This window comes from Passer domesticus, chromosome 5 (genome assembly GCF_036417665.1).
Source record: "Passer domesticus isolate bPasDom1 chromosome 5, bPasDom1.hap1, whole genome shotgun sequence".
In the NCBI taxonomy this organism is placed as follows: Eukaryota; Metazoa; Chordata; class Aves; order Passeriformes; family Passeridae; genus Passer; species Passer domesticus.
In genome coordinates, this window is record NC_087478.1 from 53,980,047 (window position 1) to 53,999,084 (window position 19,038).

The window sequence follows — 19,038 nt, forward strand, 5'->3', positions numbered from 1 at the left end:
CCAGTGAGAGACTCCAAGTCAGAAATATAATTTATTAGGAAAAGGGAAAAAAATCCCACAGTAATACAAAAGAAAAACCACTGACAGGGTCGGAATACAACCTGACACCCTGCTAGTTAGGGTGGTGGTAGCAGTCCAGATGAAATGGTCTTGTTGAAGTGATAATCCCATAGAAAAGATCTGGTAGCTCTTGTCCCCTGGAAACCAGTGGATAAGGGCAGCTTGTTCTGTCCCAAACCCAGATTATATCCAGGTGGGGATGCTTAGCTCCTCTCCACTGGGTAGAGCAGCTCACAATGGGCTGATATCATTCTGTCAGTCGTGCTGTGGGTCCTTGATTGTCCATTAAACAGAAATGGCTCCTGGAGGGCGTTATCTCTGAGCCATGGGCAAGGCAGTGATGGGCCCATTAACAGGAGATAAAACAAAACAATGCCCCTCCTGGCTTCAACAGCTCTTGAGGATGGGAGTAGAGTACATCTTTATATTGTAACCTAGGACACTCTTAAATCCATTATTTCTTAGGTGTCAGCACCTTCTCTGCTAGGCTTGACCTTGACCAGTGGCAGGTCTGCCTGGAGCTTGGGCTCACAATGGCTCTGCTGGACATGGAGGAGGCTTCTGGGAGCTTCTCACAGAAGCCACCCCTGTAGCCCTCCCTCCACTACAAGAACTTTTCCAGGCAAATCCAATATCTGTATGGTGGATGCTCACCAAGCTGCTCTATCACTCCTCAGCTGCACAGGGTAGAGAAAATGTGATGGAAAACAACGAGGATGAGATAAAGCAGTTTATTAAAGCAAAAGCCAAGATTGGATTTGCGCAAGCAAAGGGAAAAGTCCAAAGATTTTATTCTCTACTTCCCATCAGCAAGCAATATCCAAGGGAAGCAGGGCTCCGGTGTGGCTCTGGAAGGTAAACATGGTAAGTAATCAGTGCTCCCCCTTTCCTTAGGTTTTGTTTGAATCAATGTCACATGGTCTGGAGTATCCCTTTGATCAGTTTGTGTCAGGGGCCTGGCTATGTCTCCTGGAGGGACTTTGCCCACCCCCAGCCCACTGCTGGGAGAATGTTGGATGCTGTGCCAGCCCTGCCCAGCAGCACCAACCAAGTCACCTTTAATTGTCTTATTTGTCTTCATTCCTAGCCAGTTTTCCTTTCTGCTTGCTTTAAGAAACAATGCCTTCTGGATTTCTTCATGGCTTGCTTCATCTCTTTGAAGATTCCAGGTGTTTTCATGTTAGAGAAACAAATGGGCTCACTCTTTAATATGCAGCAGGGATTCTTAGCACACTGTGATGTTTCAGCTCTGGTTGCTGCCTCTTGACTTCCCTGAGGAAGGTTATCACTTCTCCACATGAATCTTGCTCTCCTCTCTGAGCATATTTTACATCCCTCTTCATTTGAAGAGCCCCTTTTTGACAAGGAGTTAGTTTGGAAGGCAGGCACAGTGCAGATGTCAAGCCTGGTTATTGGCCCTGCTGGGAGGGGTGATGTGGAATTTGGTGCCCACAATGTTGCCGTTTCAAGCTAAAGCCCTGACTAACTGAGAAGTGTTTCCCTAAATGTGATTTTCCTTGAGTTCTTTTTTTAATCAGTGCTGTGCTTCAAGGTGAGTTTTCTTCTTAGATTGAGAGACATTTCTGTAATTTAGAATGGCCTTGCCAGTTACTGTTAATTACCTTGTCATACAAGAAAAATTATTAATTGCATTACTTGATTTGGAAATTCATTGTTCAGAATGGCCTTCAGAAGCTGCTATGCTTACAGCTTACAAGAATGATGAAATTGCAATTTTGCCCTTTGGTTTGGCATTTTCGGTACACAATTGAGGTAAAGACAGCAGCTGGGGAGAAAAAGAAGTTATGTTAGAGAAGCATCGTGTGAGATTTAGCTAGAAATATATCAGGTTAAGAACAAGGCCTCCTTTTAATTGAATTTCTTACTCATGGGATGGTGTTTCTAGTTGATAAGGTTTCTGACCTAGTGTGATGTTCCTTCTCAAAGAAAACACTATGTTTTACCTATGTGTAAATATCAGTCTAATGTAAAATATTTCCTTACTTCTTCAAATTAATTGATATTTCAATATTTTATTTTCTAAGTGCTTCTTTGAAATAAGTATTATGATCCAAGTTTACTTTCCTTATCAAAGACTATTGAGCTTCTCCCATATTTCTCACAGGACAAGTGGCACAAACTTTGTCCCAAAGAGGGAGGATACTGAGAAACTTTTTTGGGAAGTGGGGTGCAAAAGTAGTGGTACAGTGAGGGCAAATCAGTCCTTTTGTAAAGCAAGAATAAGAGAATGTTAATCTGGTCCTGTAGCATTTACTATTTATTTAGAGCTGATCAATAGAAGTCGTTGAAGTAAAAGATGTCCATGCTGACAAGAGCTCTGGAGAAAAGCAGACCTTTATATAAGCTATGAAATAATTTATTGCTATGATAATTACATGAAGGTTTTTCAGGAATTAAGTTTTCTTCCATAGCATTTTTAGCCTCATTAGGGGAATATAGAAGAAATTTATGTCTAAGACAAACTTCTCTGCATGCCCACATATCTGGAAGTCAGTTCTGCAGGAAGAAGACTGAGCTGACTTGGTCTTCTAACCTACTGAACAAGAGTACAGCCATCTGATAGTTCTACCAGTCAGCAGAAAACTAGGATGACAAATAAACAAAAGTTCTAGTTATAAGGCATAATTCTGCCAACCAAAAAGCCCTGTTGCAGTACCAGTGATTAGTCTAATGCTTTGAATCATGTGCCCATGGAATATGATGCTATTCTGGCCTTTGAAAATGATGTAAACCACTTTTTGGACAGATTACTTCCTTTAATTGGTACGATTACAATTTTCTAAGCTTATTAGCTGGTCACTATTGTGGCCAGGACAATCAAATTTCTGTACTAGTTCAGAATGGATAAGATGCTAAATAAAAATCAATTATGTCTTTGCATGAAAGACCTTGGATTGGTCAAGTCTTCTTAGGAGGGCTGAGTTTATTTGCTACATTTTGTTGTCACTACAAATACAACCAGATTATGTTCCTGAAGTAGAATTTACTTACAATATATCCAGAAGTTTGTTTGACTTGAGGTTACGCTTAGAATCTACAGTAGCTCCAGCAGCTGAGGCACTGACTGCTCAGGAGCCCTTGGAAAAGCCTCTTTTGCCAGTGTTATGGTTCCTGAAAAAGGACAGTAATCCTCAATGGTGATTACATGATAGAAATTATACAAAACCATGCTGTAGTCTGTGCCTACCCTTTTAACTGATGTTGAAGCCCAGATATTAAAACATAAGGATTCTTGGATGAATGGTTTACCCAATATAAGGATTTGTTTGAAGAGGAAAAAAATAGGACAAGGAGAAAAGAAAATGACGTATGAACTTTGTTGAAATACCACCAACCAGAGCAATATGTTTAGTAGTGTAGAAAACAGTTGATTACTGAGGAAGCTGAGGAATGGACTGCTGACTTGGATTTTTAAGAAAATCATAATTCAGAAAAAATTCAAGAATGGAAAGGAGTTTTCAGATCTGATAATTTCTATTCAACGTTTTTGCTGGAGGGAATAAATAATGATTTAAGCAGCTGAAAGAAGTAGAAGATGAGAAGGAATAGAATCAGGTTATCTGGCTACCATTCCCTTACTTGGACAACTCTGTTTCCCATTATGCTGTCATTCAGTTTCTGTCTCATTTATATGAGCTAAAAAATAAATATTTCTATAATTTGCTTCTTAAAATAATAGCTGCCTTTACCCCAGAGTTGTCCAGTGATGTCTCTGTGAGTTGTCCTCCCAAGTCAAATAAGGAAGGCAGATCTCAATCCTTCTTCATATCTGGCCTCTTTATGTGGGGAATTCTGGTTTGTTACCTGTAACTGAAATGGGTTGATTTTAAATATAAAAATTCTCTCTGCTCTTCACAGACTCTATTAGATTCAGTTCAGTTATATTGAAGGGCTAAGGATTTCACCATTCAATATATTTTGGATGTAGTTTACTGTGCCAAGACACAAAATTGATTGACTGGCCTATGTGACTCCATCCATACTGATAAGTATATTACAAAGTGAGCATCAAAGACCTTATGGTTGGTGAAAAGAAAATGATTGCAGAATGAGCATCTGTGGCAGCTGCCAAAAGGATGAGATTATTAGACAAGAAGCCAAAAGAAGTATTGTTACAATAGGCGTAACATTTTGGGAACAGACCTCGAAAATGCCTTGAGATACCAGCATTAAAATAACATTCTGCTCATAAAATTTGCAAGCATGTTGGGCCTTCCCTGCCTTGGATGCTGTAATTCCAGATTTTTTTGTTGTTGAGGTTTTTTTTTAAATAAGTTTTATGTTAAGCTTTATGTGTACCCCATTTAAGGGAAATGGCTAAAACTGTCTGTGTTATATGGTTATAAAATTGCTGCTTACTAAATGTAACTAATTTCATGTTGCTAAAATACCCTAAAGAATGGGTCATTAGAAGAATGTGAGTAACTGTTCCCTGTATGAGTAAGGGCTTTTTCATGTCAACTTTCATGAGGTAATGCATGTAATGAAGTATTATTGCAGAGGAAAAGCTAAAATTTCCAGAAACAAAGCATCTGATTTTTAAAATACTTCTTGTTATTTAAAACTCTACATTCTTATTTTGCATCTTTACCTAATTTTGAGCTGTTTTTAACTATCTGAATGCAGAGATTAGATGTGATCCTTCAAAGATATCTAAGCTTGTTATCAGCAAGGATGATTTAAAGTGATGTTGGTATCCCTGTATCCTTTCATCACAATCTTTCATTAAGTTAAGGTGTATATTTAATTATACAGAGGCTTAATTAAATTTTCAGTTCTTTGGGTCAGAGACTTTGTAAGTGCATCTCAAAAATGCAGTGGCTAGCATCTGGCTCCTATCAGAATCAACCTGTGACCGCCACATCTCAGTTTTACCAGTCCAGAAGCCATCACTGCGCATGACTTGAGAGTTTACCATTACTAAATTGGGTGCAGGAGAATTCCCAAGCCATGCTCTCTTCTGTACATAAACTTCATGAAAATATTTTAAACATCAAGTGACTTTGTATTCTCGTAGGTGAAGTTCTTTTTTCCTACCCCGATTGTTTTCCACATGGTTTTTTAAATCACTGTTTTGTGTTTAAAGCATTAGGTCTACAAACTTGATGTACAGTCCTCAAATCTGTTGTATTCCTCCTTTATGACTGTGACTGCTCTACTGCTCTGAGCATCAGCATCCTTTCTGTAAACTAGAAATAGTGTCATCCCTCGACTTGTCTTTTTTCTTTCTTTTTTCTTTCTTTTTTCTTTTTTTCCCCCCATTTTCTTGGACTCCAAAATATCTGTGAGAAGGAACAGACTGCATGACTGCAGTATTGCTTGCTGGCAAATAGCTTTGCTGGGTTGAATGCTGTACTTTTATCCTTACTTGCCAAATAGTTGGATTTGAGAGGTTCTCTTAGTCTCTAAGGAAAATGGGAAATGCATGCCACTTTTCACTTTCAGAAGAACTATTTCAGAAAATTCTGGCGAAGTGTTCTCTGTTTGTTGCTGTAGTTGTACGCCTATTAATGGGAAATGTTTCAGATGGAGGCCACTTTTAGGGATGGGGCTGTTTGGAGCCAAAATGTGGTGTTGATTGTAGTAGCTGGAACACCCTGGATTATGTTCTATGTGAGGGATGTAAACCTGCCCACTGAGATGAATATTAAACAACTGTGGCTTCTGTCTGCAGCTGATGCTTCTGGCACATTCCATTTTGCTCAGCTGCACTGCTCAGTGAGGAGAGGGGTGTTTGATGATTGACCTATGGTAGGCCAAGAATCTGAATTTCTGTGGAATTCTGAACAAGCCTTTGGATGCAGTTCCTCTCACACCCACCTCTGTGCACAGCATAAAATCTGCAGACACCCCAAGCTAGGCATAAAATAAGCAGTTTTTACATCTTGTAAAACAGAGGGTGTGAAACAAAGCTTGGGGCCATGTGATGTCACCACCAGCAATACAGCTTTGTTTTACCTGGTTTTTCAGCTCCAAAAATTGCACACTTAAAAAAAGAAGAAAAAGATAAATTGTTGAAAGCCACTTTTCTGTTGCTCTGCATGCTTTATCTCCTTCTGCTTGGCAACCTCCACACCTGCTGTTCTGACTACTAAAAATTGTCCTTTCTTTTGTCCTGCAGGTATTTCTGCTTAAGAGGAGAGGACAAAGGATTCAGTAGCATTTCTCTTGGTTTCTCTGCCTTGTTACTTTCAAAATTAAGCTTTTGTTAACAATCCAGTGTTCTTGGGGTTGAAAATTCAGGGGTTTTAATTAGAATAGCTGTGAGCTAGGATGGTTGCAGTAGTACAGCCATGCATTGCCCTTAAATCCAGCTTTTTAAGATATTTATATGTGCAGCAGTGAAAAATGGCATTTTCTCCTGCAGTGTGAGGCTGGTTGTTCAGTCAGAATGAGGCAAAAGAACAGGTGAAAAGGAAGTTACTCCCACCTTCTACTGTGCATTTTTTTCTTTCCTACATTTCCTTTCTTTTCCATGGTTAAGGCTGCCACACAGTTTCCTTTTTCCTTAGTTGGAGTCTGCTTTAGGAGCAAACTTCATTTGTGATGCTACTGAGAAACATTTCAGTATGTGAAACATTTGCAAATGTTTTAAGAGGAGAGGCAAATTCCTTTGAACTTGCTGATGCTTGTGAGTCCTTTTCATCTTGATTCTCTGATTTCTCAGTTTACTCCAGTGGGTGTTTTTCATCGTTTTCTTTAACAAGAGGGTGAGAAAGATTTGACCAAAATGTTTGCAGGAATTCAGTTATTTTCTTCTTAAGGGACTAGTATCAGGTTTTAAAAATGAAGAAGATCTGCCTTTTGCACATTGAGGTGTTATCCTTAGGAACGGTGGAATAATGCTGTCAAAATACTTGTAGTGCAGATCCATCTATGTCAGATAAGCTACACTTTGTGTTGATATAGTTAAATATCCTCATGAGGGGAAAAAAAAGTGGGGTTTTTTTGCATTTTGAAATGTTTAATTAGATTGTAAAGAAATGGAGTAGTAATTTGTATTTGTAAAAGGAAACATCCTTTCTAAAGCTGATGGAAAGAGGAAAAAGTATTTATGAGAATTTTGATTGCCTTTGTATTTGATATGATCAGATTAATGCTTTTCTGAGTTTACTTCAATTTTTGTTTAACTTGCTGCTCCTGTTTTTTCACATTTGAACAAAATAGCACTTGAAAATGTCTACAGACCCAGAGTGACAGAAGGTTAGAAACCCATCTGATTAAATACAGATGTTGATAATTGATGTTGAAGAATTTGAGAATGAAATAAAATTTAGATGTCCCAGACTTTGCAGTGGAAGGTTTATTTTTCAGAAGAGGCCATTTTGAAAGGAAAACATGTCAAAAAATGCTCCCAGAGAGACTATAGGTAGTTTTTGCTTTCTGTGTATATACAGCTGACAGTATATTGGGAAAACCAAAAATGTGCTCACATTTTTCACTAGATAAACTGCTGATATATTACTTTTTTCTCAAATGGATATTAAAAATACACTGGCCAGGTTTACTGCCTTTTTTACAGGTACACACATTCACAGTTTTAGAGCTATACTCTAAAGCAGAATGGGGGATTAGTTCTGGGAGTTTTATAAAAACTGGCTGTTATAAAACCCATAATCTTACAATCAAAACTAAATTTATTTCTTAGTAATTTACTTAGAATTACTTGGACAAACTGTTTCACATAAACTAGTAGAAATTGTATTATTAATTTAAGACTTGGTAATATTTTAAATTAAAGAACATTTGCTTTGGTTCTGTACTGAAAGTAACTCAAAAAACCCAAGCAGAAGTTTCCCTAGAGAAGAGCCTTGTGTTTCTTTAAAAACTGAAACTTGATTAACAGTAGATTTGTAATCACTAAAAAATGTATCCTAGCCTTTTCTTAAACTCTCTTAGAATATTATTACACAGTTGTGTATACTTCCTTATCATTTCTGCCTCATGGGAGACCAAGACCATTCATAATTTCAGAGTAAAAATTCAGCTTTCGCAGATTGCTTTGTTTCATGCATAGCTTGATTGTCTCACCCTGGCAGATTTATTAATTCATTAGCAAAGCACTCAGTTGAGCTTCCACAGATTGTAGATGTTGTGTTTTCCAAAATCCCCTCTCAGCTGATTCAGTAGTCCAAGTGTACATCTGAACTTAGTTATTTCACTAAAAAGAAGGGTTCTGGATGACTACAGCAAACCTTTATCAGCTGCCTATGCTCAGGCTGATAAAGTATATGCAAATGAGAAAATACAAATATTTTAATCTCAGTGGCTTCAGAGCATTAGGGAAGGGTCAGCTCTTGGCTTCAACCTTCCCTGAATGAATCTTGTTTAATGACAAGTGAGAAAGTTGCCAGTAACTTGTAGCTGAAGTTAGTTATCAGTGAATCATCACAACTGCAGTTGTTATTTTTACAAAGCTGACTGTCTCCACAAAGTAATTTAGGTATTTTTCCCCAAAATGAGATCTAATGTATACAGTGTAAGGCCAGTTGTAGGACAGACAACAGTCTAAGATTTTCTGACCTTTATCAGAAACAGATCTAGGAAATTAAACATTTATTCTACCAAATGCAAGTGTGTAATAAATCACTTATTTGCACTACAGCTACATTATGGTATTATCTTTAATATCTTTGCTTGTGCTATGGAGACAGTTTAGAATTTGACTGTAAATAAAGAGTTTGTCCTCTCTTCTGGAACTTTCTCATCAGTTAAATTTTGTGATTATAAGGTCTGAATGCACCACTGACTCTCTAAAATTAATTCTCTTGTAATAAAGGGACCCTTTAACTTCTGTATCAGACTCTACTGTGCATTGTGCTTATGGTGGGAACTGCTAAAACCTGATTCCAACTTGGATATTTATGATGTGGCTGTGGGACAGTTCCCAGTGACCAACTAAATGTGTTGGTGAAAAGGGGGAAAAGAGAGCTAAAAGGAGAGGAATTAATGGCTTTAACAGGTGACACCTGTGCCACGTGCAGGTTTCTTGGCCCCATCCTGTTAATAAGAGCTTGAAGTTCACAAGTTGGCCTTCAGGCTGTACTTCAGAGCTTTATTTTTTAGGATTCATGAATGTTGTCTCTTCATAACTGTTTGGAGAACAACTGTGGTAAATAATAAACATGGGAGGGTGGAATAAAACACAGCAGTCTATATTTTCAATTATAAAATTCATAAAAAAAGGGGGAAGAATTTTGTGGCCTGAGTAGTGTAGTATACATTTGCTCACCTTTAGCAGTTCTAAAGCTCTGACTGCAAAGGCTTTATCTGTAGCTGGGTAGAGACTCACACGTGCTTAACTTCCTGCATATGTGTTTTTAGGGAAGTGGCATTGAGTAATGTTAGTGCTGCATCACAATCCAGAAGGTTTTCTACCAGCAGCTCCTTTTCATAGATTGTTTCAAGTAAGGCAACTGTCAATTGAAATCTAGTATCTGTTTTTCATAAACATTTTGTTGAGGTTGCTGCAGTATGAAACCACATTTTCCTAATAATCAGGTTTTCTTTCATGCCAGTTATATTGCTTCCTTTGTAATAAGCCTGTAATTTCATTGCAATGGCATTCATGAGCACATACTGGATATATTTTTAAGCCCTCTTTAATGTAAGAAGTGAACAGAGACTAGGAGTTAGGTTTTGATCACAGCCTTTTCTTTTCCATTTAATTTTAAACAGCTTTCTCAACCACTATCATGCTCTGGTCATGCTACTCATCCCCTTAGTGTTGTCACAACGCACCAGCATTGTCTCTCATGTAGTCCTGATGCATTTTTAGCCATGTGGTTTTGTCTGTGTGTGTAAATGTGCCTCTCTTCATTTTAGAGGGATTTACCTGTGTGTCCTTGCAGTAACTGAGAATTAGCAGAAGCTCTGTGGCTCTCTGCACCTTGGTAATGCTGTGTTTTTATTTTTCCTGGAAGAACTGGCAGCTCTTGGGATGTTTATTAGGATTTTCAGGGCACTAAGAAAATACAAACCACTGAATACAAAATTATGCTGAAGTTAACTTGCACAACCTTGCTATAAAGGATAGAGGCAGATCAAAGAGGGGGCATAAAAGGTGTAACAAGGATGTTTTTAAAGGAAAAATTGCAAGAGGTGTAAGCTGATAGCCTAAGAAAAAGCTGGGATGATAGCACTTCTTGTATGTATTAATTGAAAGATTGATGCAAAGAGGTGAAACTAGTGTGTCTGTAGGTAAATAATTCTCCAGCTTCACTGCTGATAGGGCTTAAAGCAAAGAAGCTGCAAATTTGGTATAGGGAAACCTTTCTAGGGTAGAGAAACACTAGGGAATTGACTGAGAAGATTAGAAAACCACTGGTGGTGGGAATCCTGTGAACTTCTGCTAAGAATGGTTTAGATGGTCTTAATCCTATGGCAGGAAAAAGGAATTAAATGATCTCCTGAATTGCCCTATTTTCTGTTCTAGACAGAGAGAAAGCTTGTGAGGCAGTGCTGATATGTTTAATAAATTCTCTTGCTCTAGCTCCTTTTGTTGTTCCTAATAACCAAAAAAATGCAAAATGTGCATTGTTTTTCAGACATCTTTCTAAACATAACTTTTCCTTTCCTTCAAAGTCAGGAGAAAATAATTCCTTAATCAGAATCTTCCCTTATGAAATGGTTGTTTCTCTCGGCAGCTTTTCTTTGCAGTGATTCACTGATTCCCTTCAAGAAAAGACAGCTAGATAAAACTATGGGGATAACCAAAGCAGTGTAGGTAGGAACAGAGTGAGAGCTAAAATGTCACGGAAAAGTAAAATCTGGCATAATGAGCTCATGCATTTCTATGGTCCCCTTGATCATAACATTACACAGACAGTGGTGCTGTCTTTGGGTCATGCATGGCTGCATCTTCTGCGAGGAAACAAGATTCTGAGTGAGGACCATTTCTTCTGTTCCAGATTAAATGTGTGTCATGGTTTAACCCCAGACTGCAACAAACTGCCATGCAGCTGCTTGCATAATAATAATAGTAGTAACAAATAGTGAGAGAGGGGAATAAGGACAAGATGTGGACAAACAGTGAAAAAAAGCCTCTAAAAATGTGATTCTTCAGCCATTTATTTAGTCTGCTTTCTGGGGTAGCTGCAGAGATACTTGTGATTGCCAGCAGAACGGAAGAGGTGGTATGAGGGTATAAATCTTAAAGGAGGAGGAAAAGGATGGGCATCATCCTTACCTCCACAGTGACCACAAATAAGCTTGGAATGGTGCATTAAAAATGAAAGCTGATGCATTAGACCACCCTTCTAATTGTGGTTTGCTGAACTCTAAGGAAAACAATCACACAGCCTCCAGGCTCTCAAATTCTACTCAAAAAAAAAAAAAAAAAAAAAAAAAAAAAAAAAAGAAACTACACCTAAATCTTCCTTTCCTCCATCCTTCAGATGTAACTCTTGCTTTAAAATGCCATCAGTCTTTAATTACAATAATAAATAATAATTTATCTATCTAGACCACTGCTAATTACCATGTTTCTGCCCTCCCTGTTCTGTGGCCTGACATCAGGAAATACTGTGTATGATTTAAGCTCTTCCTTGCAGCACATCACCTGTTGTCCTACACATCTCTTCTAGTGGCTGAGTGGATCACTAATACCTCAGAGATGTCATTGTGGTACTGCATGAAATACCATGGCTTTAGCCAGTCAGCAGCATGTAAGAAACTCAAAATAGTCAAGAAGCATTTCCTTACTGCCACAAGCATATACCTAGATGTATGTATTCACTTACACAGATTCTGTCACTCTGCTAGCTCTTGATGTGCAGCTGTCACTGTCTAGTCCCCCACTCTGATCCTCCCAGCTGGCACTCTATAAAATAAAAGCATTGCATGAGTTGGATTAAAATGCCAATTTCATTGTTGCCCATTCTGCTGGATGTAATTGAATAATTTTTCCCTCCCTGAAAAGTTTCTAGATTCGTACCTGCAGTGCTGTTTAAGAAATTAGCACTGAGACTCTACTCAGTTGCTAACAGGATTGTACTTTCCAAGACATGCACCTGATTTCCAGACTGAGTTATTCTTTCACAACTGATAAGAAGCTTGTTTTCATCATTTTCACTGTTTGCTCAAGTTGCATGATACTAAAGTGAGATATTTTACAGGCATCTCCTACATTATAACTATCTTTAAGCTACTTTAGTCAACAGCCCCGAGAGAAATAAAATTAACTTTGCCATAAGCCCATAGTAATCACATTAATTATATTTATCTCCCTAATTATTTGTTAATTGGACTGCATATTAACCATGTCATTATTTTTTTCTGGATCGACATCACATTCACAGCTTTTGATTGTCTGGATTGTCTCATTTACTTCTAAAAATGTTCTTACATTTCTTCAGGTCCTCTGAAACTTGCCATTGTTTTCCAACAAACCGAAAAAATTATATATGTGTCCTCCAGCCAGCTCTGCTGAAATAACTAGGTACAAATTACACAGAAATGCAAATATCAAATTGCAAACCTTAGTATCAACTCATTAATGTCTTCCTGAATTATTCCTCATATGGAAATATTTAATAGTCTCAGCTATACCAAACATCTTTGTCATCCCAGATACACAACAGGAGTGCTTATTGATCTCTTTTTAATTAACTGTTATGGAGGCCAAGATTTCCTGTAATAATGAATCACTACCAGAATTCCTGCAGCTTTGGTTTAGTCAGGAAAATATCAAATTCCTTTTATTCCTATCAATATTGGCAATAGTTTGTTTTTTGTAGCTGTTTTTCATCATTAAATGCCTGCATTCTCAACCTCTGGCTTATGTTCTTTTTTTTTTCTTTTTTTTTTTTTTTTTTAACAGCTCCAACTCAAAGTCTGCTTAGTTTTCTAATTAATATGATATTCCCTCTGGAAAAGAAGGGAGGCATTTTTTTAAGTATTCATGAGAAATACTCTTACTTAGCATTCCTAGTTTATTGCACTTTTATTTTCTTTTTACAGTGTTAAAGCTTCAAAATTGTTTTCCTCTAGATGAACTGGCTTATTTTAAAGCTAGAAATACAGTGGTTTGGGTGTTAATCATGCTTGCAGCAAACAGTGTAAACTGGTGTGATTTCTTGTACAGAAGTGTAAATATATTATGCATACAATATATTGGTATACACAGATAATGGTAGTAATATTTAGTAAATAGTGATATTTATATATAGTTTTAATAATTGGATCTTCTTGAGGTATAAATTGTGTTGTTCTTTTTTTCTGAATTATCTACTATGTATAATTTGGTCCCTGAGTAAAGACAGCCCTATGAATGTGTTTGTCTGTATTTTAGGTAGAATTGATTTAAACTGTTTTCCTTAATAACCTTTGATATGTACTACTGGGATTTTGTTTTTGTTTATTGTATGTAGGGGTTGAGATTGGGTAGGGTTTATTTGGCTGGTAGAGTCTTGGGTGTTAATTAATTAGGTGGTTTTTGTTGGATGTTGTTTCTAATTTTGAAAGATTTTTACTTAATGTTTTTAAGGTGTTTTTTAATAGTCTAATGTATTTCTTTATTTTGTTTGTAGTTGGTGTATAATAGGGGATATAGTATACTTATTTAATGTCATGTTCCCTAGACCAGGTGCTGGTAAGGTTGTTTTTGAAATGAGTTCTGTTTTTTTATTTAATCTTCTTAGGAGTACTGTTTCTAAAAGACTTGTTTTTCAAGGCCTCGGATGGTGTTTCTGCCCGATTTTGAACTGAAACCATCACAAGAAGTTACACTGATCTTTAGGTTTGTGATCCATGTGCTAAGATAGCTCTTGGTGAATCTGCTTGTGCCACACACAGCATTTTGTGTTAGTGAGGAATCTTTTGCCTCTCAACACTTTGTAGGTAGCACCGTGTCTTCCCTCCAGTGCCCACGTCTGTTACTCAGAATTCAGTTGCTCATGGTGTGTTAATTTTCACCCTCTCCCCCTTTTGTTACATGCAGGTGCAATTGTTTGGGATTTTCATTTGATTCAGTAGGTTGGAGCAGACACCAACTAGTAAACCATGTAGTATTTATAGGATACAGCATATTCATATACAGCTTGTTTCATAGGCATTTGGCAAAATGTGTCTCTTGAGGTGTCAGGAGCAGTGTAATTTTTAGAGAAATTGCCATTCCCTTTCTTTTTTCCCCAAGCTGTTCCATTGTAAACACCTTAGAACAATTTTAGCAGCACAGAAGTTGGATTCCCTACACCAACTGCAGCACCCCCTGGGCCATCCTGTCTGTGGCCCCAGTGCACACAGGGTTCATCCACAAAGGCAGAATTGACCTCTTCTGTTGTGCCCTGATGTCATTGTGAGTCCAGGATGCTCTCAGTCAGGAAAACCTCTGAGACCCAGAGTTAGTTGGATTTATCAGTGATGGCAGTGACAGGTGCCACCAGTCCTCTTGGTGGTGATTGATACCTGGGACAGTCCCTGCTGCAGCTGGTGTTGTTGAATCAAGGCTAGGAGAAGAGGACTTTGGACTCACCCTGTCTAGGAAACACCAAGGAGGGCTGCCAGTCAGATCAAACTGCATCATTTGTCACTCCCTGTCCCAGGAAAACAACAAATAATAATCCTATTAAAGGCTCTGATGCTAATGAAAAGACATTTTTTGAAGTGTTTCCAACCATCTCAGTTGCTTGACCCACTTTCTGAGCAACTGCACCCTCTAATGGGGTAAAACAAATTGACTTTCAAAGCAGACAGTTTATTTTTCTACTGTTTATTCCTTTCTGGCCCTTACACATATAATACAACAGCCTGTTCTTGTGACAGTAAAACAAACACAGTTCTGCTGGATGTGGATTACAGGGGACATATGAATATTCAGTAAAAACTTCATATGATTCATCTCTACTCTGGGTTAATGAAAAGTATGTAAACAGCTGTATGTCTCCATGGTGAAATGAGAAAAGAATTTTAATCATAGAAAGGAGAATTTCCCTTTTAAAAAATGGGGGGGAAATTTTTCTAGAAAAAGAACTGATTTTTTTTTTTTCCCCTACTGTGCGAAGCCATCTCATTTTACCAAAGCTTTGTGGGGAGTGAACATTTGAAAAATGAATGGAGATGAAATAGACATTAATCATGATGTTGTATCTTGCCCAACAGGTAATTCTCTAATGGACCAATGAAAGCCAACGATGACAAGTTGTGGTCAACAGTCCTTGAATGTGCTGATCGTTCTGCTCTCATTACTCTTGTCAGAAGGTAACTTTTATAATTTATCTTGTACTGATGTGTGCCACAGCAAAAAAATAATCACAATTTAATACTGTGTTCCTACAAAATAAACAAATCTAAATGATTGTTAATTGCCTAATAAATATGTCATAGAATCATAGAATGGTTAAGGCTGGAAGGGACCTTCAGGATCATCCAAGTCCAATATAAATGAAGCCTCTTTGTATTTAAGAACTGGAAACTGGAATGTGAAATGGAATTGAAAATTCACTTTAAGAACAAAGACGGGAAAGTTGGAAGAGTAGCTTTATTACTTTGGATATGCTATTTTTTCAGCTCACCTGAAAGAAAATAGTAATTTCTGTTCCACCATAAAACACATCCATTTTGCTAAATAACTATCCACTCGCAGCAGAGCAAGTCAGGTTCCAGGTGTGTGTTTTTCTGTGTGCACACCAGAGAATGTAAAGCGCCTGAAGGACTGAACTTGGAAGCTGTGTAATTTTCCTGAATCTAAAGAATTAACTGGACCAGAGATGTTTCTCCTGATGTGGATGGCTCAGATTATTGTTTGTATTTGTTCATCAGAAGTCATTTATGGCATTAGGGGTTTTTTATAATCATGAGTGAATATTTAAAATAAAATTTTAAAAGGCTGTCAGTCCAAATAGATTTGGTCTTACATGTTTTTAGTTCAGTATCTTTTGTCCTTCGCTCTTGAGACAGTTTTTAATACAAAAAGACATTTTTTTCTGTCATTGCTTCTTATTCTCTTGTAGTACATCACATCCCCAGCCACCAGAGTTAAAATTTTACCAGGCACCATGTTTCTTAAAGTATCCTTGTCCTCCAGTCAAAATTGTTACTACTGAGTCTGTGTCTTTAATACTCATAAAATATTAATTCTCATATTCTCGCCAGTCACTTCAAGCATCTGTTTTGTTGCCCACAGTCTCATTGTTTGCAGTGCTCAAGTTGATTCTTGCTAATGACAGTTCATTATTTAGCTCTGGCACAGCCCTTTTGCTAACAATGTTATAATGTTATCAATTAGACCACTCTTCTGCTCACGTTAAATCACTATTTTCCTTTAGAGCCCTTCCCCGGGAATCCCCATGTATGGAACTTCCTAGTTGTGGAACTGTCCTACTCCTGTGATGGACTGGGATCAGGCACAGGGGCTGGAGCTGCTTCTTTGTCTTCCTCTGGGCTAAAGAAATTTCAAAAATCTACCTCCCTGGTGTAGCAATGAACTTGGTTATCAAGAAGTCTTCAATGAAGTGATCAAACAGGGATCAAACATCACAAAATTGTTCCAGCTGCTCCAGGCTCTTCTGTAAATTTTTAAGTTTTTTATACCTTTGCCATTCTTTATGGGAGACTTCTACTAGAGCTGCCTTGAGATGCCACTCCTCCAACTCATTTCCTCAAGTTGATACAAATTACTATGTTGGAGTTGAGTGGGACACTGTGTATGCAAATAGCTGTATTCAGCCACTGGTGTATTCCCTCAAACCATCATTCCCTCAAACCCAGACTTTTTTTTCCCCCCCGCTCTCTTAGAAGTACTGCCTGTGAAGTGCAATGTTTTTATTTGAAACTAATTACACACAGCTTTTACTTCTTACATAATTTATCTATTATCCTTCATAATTATTGGCTTTGTAAATGTGTTTCTTATAATTTTATTGCTCCTTGGCTTATTGATGTTTTATTATCACATGTTCTATATTAGCATATAGAGTCCAGGCTTAATTTGAAATCATAATGACAGCCAAACTGCTCCTTCCTTGTGGAATTTTGCCACTGCCATCTGTAGGAAAGGGTTTAGGTCATTAGTAACTCACAACACATTTTACAGGAAGAAATTTATTATAATTTTTCAGCCAGACAATGTAATTTTTTTTTTTTTTTTTTTTTGTCCAAGACAGATCAGTTTCCATAAAGGAAAACTAATGGCTTTGTGCAGTGAATGATAGGCGGTGTGGGGAAGAAAGGATGCTACTCTCACTGGAACATAAACCTAATTTTTAACCTGAGCTGAAATGAAAATCTAATGGCAAGATTCCCTTTGAGTGCCCTAGATTTACAGACTTCCATCTGTAAGATACTGCTTTACTTCCAGGCTTTTGGTATACTAAGATTAAAAATCTCAGTAATCAGTTTCTGGGTTGAAAATACTGAAACTTGAGGTATTTTATTTCAGTGCTAGCAAGATCACAGTGATGTTTTAGGGGTGCTGAGCACTCACTGGTTTTACTGGGCACACAAGGAAGGTATAATAAAGGGAGGAGCACCATGCAGTCATGCTGGAAGGATGACTTCCGGACCACTAACTCTAAATCTTTTCATTTAAAGGATTGAAATACATTTATAAAATCAGTGTTGACAGCAAGGCTTATATTAACAAGCAATAAGATTATTTCACATTACAACATTTTTTCTTTGAAGTAGGAAATGAACATCCACACAGCAAGTTAACATGTGGTAAAATGCATGCATATGAATATTTCTGTGTTCCATATGGAAAGCTGATAAACACCAGCATCCAGAGAGTCTTGGAGTTTTAAAAATTTAGTATCTAAATTAGAAATGTACATTAGGCAGATCTCTAGCTGTGACCAGATAGAGAAGTAACAGTTTGACATTTGCTGGCTGTTTATTTTTTAAGGTAAAGTAGGTAAGTCTTGTGATGATGAAGCATGACACTATTCTCTTGAAATCAGTTGGAACAGAGAGAGGATCATCTGTGGCAGCTGTTCAATAACTGTTTTCAAAAATAGCCTGAGAATTTGCACTCATAACTCCAGACGCAGCTGCACCTTTGCAACAGACAACTTAAGGCCTTACAGGTAAAATGTAATACAATCTGAAGTATTTCTATAGAAAGAAGGTCCTTTAAACCTGGGGATTTAAGTGATTTTCAGGGAAAAAAAAACTTGGAAGAAAATAAATCCCATTTTGTTTATTGTCTGTCTGATCCACAGAGAAGCAAAGACGGCAACTGGAATTGCAGAGATTACAATAAATTGAAGAAGTGCTTTCTCTGTGTGCTATGTCTGGCTGGGGTGGGGTCAAGGCTTTGTTTTAGGCTGGTGACCAAAGCAGTGCTGGTATCACAGAGCTGTTGTGGTGGTGACAGGCTGGTACTGCTGACCTAGACTGGCCAAGGTAATTTTCATTCCATGGGATGGATGCTCAGCAATGAAATTGGGGTGGAACTTACCCAAAAATTGCTCAGGGACTGGCTGGACATCAGTCTGCTGGTAGTGAGTGATTACTTTAGCATCACTTGTGCTTTGTTTTTTTTTTTTGTTGATGGTGTTGTGGGGTTTTTTTTAAATTTATTATACAGTATTTATCTCAACCCATCAGTTTTCTCTTTGTTTCCTGATTCCCTGGCACATCCCACTGGGAGGAGGAAGTGAGCAAGCAGCTATGTGGTGTTCAGCTGCCCAGGAGGAGTAACCCACCCCACACTGACTGCCCAGCTCAGAATGGCATTCAGTCATCACATCATGCCTTTATTTAATCACAGACACATTTTGCTATTTAAGGATTTGCTTAGGAATGTTTTATTGCAGACATTCCTCCTCCTAGGACCTGATGTTCTCTCATTTCTCCCTTCCTTCTGTAATCATGCTTTTCTCAGTTTTCATTCTCAGAGAAGTTTGGGGATTATTTTCTTTTTAAAACATGTGAAGGAGCCATGTAGGGATCAGGAGACACTTCCAGATGTGCAGTTAAACCAAACACTTGGCAGTGACAAGCAGGCTTAACCTCTGA

At 37.8% G+C, this 19,038-nt stretch overlaps 1 protein-coding gene across 7 annotated transcripts in view; it reads left to right on the forward strand.

Annotated features, from left to right (window-relative positions):
- SHISAL1 (shisa like 1) overlaps positions 1-19,038 on the forward strand; it is a 74,284-nt gene that overhangs the window by 19,641 nt on the left and 35,605 nt on the right. For 5 of the 7 annotated variants that reach the window (XM_064420560.1, XM_064420563.1, XM_064420559.1 and 2 more), the window contains exon 2: positions 15,181-15,279. In XM_064420560.1, coding sequence (XP_064276630.1) covers positions 15,213-15,279 — 67 coding nt within the window. In that variant the 5' untranslated portion in view covers positions 15,181-15,212. Of the gene's footprint in view, positions 1-630; positions 925-13,799; positions 13,820-15,180; positions 15,280-19,038 lie in introns of those variants that run through there. The other 2 variants (XM_064420561.1, XM_064420562.1) reach the window with 2 other exon arrangements.